We start from the raw sequence: 2,908 nt of genomic DNA on the forward strand, positions 1-2,908 counted from the left end.
ACAAAATTATTCACTCAAATTTTATCACATGAAATATAATAATTTGGGATCCTAAATATAATAATTTAGTGTCCTAATAATAACAGCGAGCCAATCATTGTCGTCGGTGCCCCGTCCAGTACAAAAGTGCTGGTCAGCGCAGGTACACCGTACACGTTCCGTGCATGTGATCCAGATCCAGATTTCCAAGCATGGAGTTGGCGCCCATTCCCCATTTTCAACGTACGTACAACGTAATTGACAATCAAATCTAAACTATAAAAAGAAAAAAGCATCCAAGAACCTTCTCTCCAATCTCCATCAGCTCCATTATATATATATATTTATACATGTATATCAAGAAGAATTCAGAAAAAAAAAAAGTAGACTAGAGAGCAAATCACGCCTCCCCATCCCTATGGGGTACTCCAAAATCCGATAACCCTACACGCCTCGCGCCTGATTTATCGCTGCTTTAACATGCCATTTTCCCGCTCGCCTGTATATATATACACGAGTATTACTCTCTCTCTCTCTCTACACACACACACACATATATTTTTCCTCTTCTTTGTTAGCTTGATCGCTCTCACTCGCCTCTTTGGGCGACAATGGCGCTGCCTCTCTCTCTCTGCTTCTTGCTGATAGTTTCTCTTCGCGCTGCAGCAGCCGTCCCCCCTCCTCGGTATCTTGATGGTAATTAAACTTGCACACGAGAGAAACTAGTTCAGAGTTAAATTTCACAAAAATACTATTATTCTCATCGTGTTTTTTTGAATTCTGTGTATTCACAGGGTTTCTGGCAAATGGCAACTTTGAACGAAGTCCGAAGCCGTGGAACCTGAAGAAGACGGTGATAGCGGGGAAGCGGGCGCTGCCGGGGTGGGAGATCGATGGCCTGGTGGAGTACGTGTCGGGCGGGCCGCAGCCCGGCGGGTTCTTCTTCGCGATCCCGCGCGGATCCCACGCCGTGAGGCTGGGGAACGAGGCGTCCATCTCACAGAAGCTGGTTCTCCGGCCTGGCGCCGCCTACACTCTGACGTTCGGCACCACCAGGACGTGCGCCCAGGACGAGGTACTGAGGGTCTCCGCCGGGCGCTACTCCGCCGATCTGCCAGTTCAGACTCTGTACAGCAGCAACGGCGGCGACACTTACGGCTGGGCGTTCATCGCGCCTTCTAGGGTCGTGAAGGTGACGTTTCATAACCCTGGGGTTCAGGAGGACCCCACCTGCGGGCCGCTCTTGGACGCCATTGCCATCAAGCAGTTGCTCCCTGTTAAACGCACCCCAGGTGAGGACTTCAGTTTCGTGGTTAGCCATGGAAGCCTCCCACTTTGCGGAGAGGATTTATTTTATAAATGACATTATTTTTCGTTAATTATGATTTTAGCATAGAGACAGTCAAACATCAGTATCAAAGGCTGTGCTAGTCAAAGACCCTAGGGCCTTTATTTGCCTAGACCTTTATTGAATGAACTAGGAAGTCTTTGCCAGAGAAAGACTCCTTGGATTTAACTAGCAAATTTAGGCCATATATAAATAGATAGATCTGTTAGTTAATTAGTTGAACCATATGGGATTTTTTCAATCTATGAATTTTTAGCTTTTATACTTTCTAACATTTAACAAAAATTTACCAGGTGTGTTAAGGAAAAATGTCCTTGTTCTCTTGCCTTACGGAGACTTTAGAATACTACATGATGATAAATAACTTAATTATGCTGTTAGAGAGTCATGATCATGGGGGCGGATCCATGTGTGAGTTGCCCTGGGCTTCAGCCCAGGGCAGCCCACAATAAAATGAAAATTTTTAAGGCAAAACTCAGCCTAGATCAAATTCAACCCACCCTCAGCCCACTCCCAACCCAGCCTAGGCTAGCCGAGCCCAGTCCACCCCAACTTGCTGCATCCGCCTCTGGGACTCATGATTAAAGAAAAAATAATGTTATTTTGAAAAATAATTAATTCGAGGAGCCTCCTCCCCTCTGTTTGCCTTTTCTTTTTCTTTCATACTCGGTGGACCGGACATGTGGCCTAAAATTTAGTCATCAGTGCCCGACAAGCAGAATCAAAAACACAACTTCCGATAGAGAACAGTCTCAAAATGTCTCCAAGAATTCACATTAAATTCTGTCGTGCACTGCTCCTCGGTCAGGCGGTTCATTCATAACGTTACCCCCCATGTTAAAATAATAACTTCTATTTTCCTGCAGATTTGTTTATCTATTTGTCTGATCTCTTTTGCGACTCGTTCTCATTAAAGCAGGCAACTTGGTAAAAAATGGCGGCTTCGAAACGGGCCCTCACGTATTCAAGAACTTCTCCACCGGAGTTCTCCTCCCTCCCCACCGCCAAGACCGGGTTTCGCCGCTTCCCGGATGGATAATCGAGTCCATGAAGCCCGTCAAGTACGTCGACTCCAAGCACTTCCACGTCCCGTCCGGGTTGGCGGCCGTCGAGCTCGTCGCCGGCAGAGAGAGCGCCATCGCCCAGATCATCCCGACAGTCGCCAACAGGCTCTACAGCCTCTCCTTCACCGTCGGCGACGCCAAGAACGGCTGCCATGGGACGATGATGGTGGAGGCTTTCGCCGCGAGGGAAACGATCAAAGTCCGCCACGAGTCCGTGGGCAAGGGCGTTTTCAAGACGGCGAGTCTCAGGTTCAGAGCGATCTCGAACAGAACGAGGATTACTTTCTACAGCGGGTTTTATCACGCCAACATTCGTGACTATGGCCACTTCTGTGGCCCTGTTCTTGATGATGTTCGGGCTGTTCCCCTCACTCGTTAATTAAGTAGTTTCTTATTGTTGTGGGATAGATATATGGGTATAAGGAAACCACCCAGAAGAATGGTAGTTCTTACTGCTTTCTTTATTAATCTTCTTGGATTTAAAGCAATCTAGTTAAAATGGTTCGTATATTTTTTA

At 46.9% G+C, this 2,908-nt stretch overlaps 1 protein-coding gene across 2 annotated transcripts; it reads left to right on the forward strand.

Annotated features, from left to right (window-relative positions):
* The first annotated feature begins 505 nt into the window (after nt 1-505).
* Nucleotides 506-2,908, forward strand: LOC127790482 (protein DUF642 L-GALACTONO-1,4-LACTONE-RESPONSIVE GENE 2-like). 2 transcript variants are annotated; one of them, XM_052320016.1, is made up of 3 exons: nt 506-675; nt 774-1,271; nt 2,244-2,908. In XM_052320016.1, exons 1-3 carry the CDS (start codon nt 591-593, stop codon nt 2,768-2,770), a joined length of 1,110 nt encoding a protein of 369 aa, XP_052175976.1. In that variant the 5' UTR covers nt 506-590; the 3' UTR covers nt 2,771-2,908. The 2 variants fall into 2 exon arrangements, with proteins under 2 accessions (XP_052175976.1, XP_052175977.1); XM_052320017.1 differs by having other exon boundaries at nt 2,247-2,908.

The sequence above is a fragment of the Diospyros lotus genome, chromosome 14 (genome assembly GCF_014633365.1).
Source record: "Diospyros lotus cultivar Yz01 chromosome 14, ASM1463336v1, whole genome shotgun sequence".
NCBI lineage: Eukaryota > Viridiplantae > Streptophyta > Magnoliopsida > Ericales > Ebenaceae > Diospyros > Diospyros lotus.

What these genes read in the sequence shown, in the direction of transcription:
- LOC127790482 (XM_052320016.1), top strand. Translation starts at nt 591, where the DNA reads ATGGCGCTGCCTCTCTCTCTCTGCTTCTTGCTGATAGTTTCTCTTCGC. An exon ending in CCCTCCTCGGTATCTTGATG is followed by an intron (nt 676 to 773) that starts GTAATTAAACTT and finishes GTGTATTCACAG; the next exon opens with GGTTTCTGGCAAATGGCAAC. An exon ending in CCCTGTTAAACGCACCCCAG is followed by an intron (nt 1,272 to 2,243) that starts GTGAGGACTTCA and finishes TTCTCATTAAAG; the next exon opens with CAGGCAACTTGGTAAAAAAT.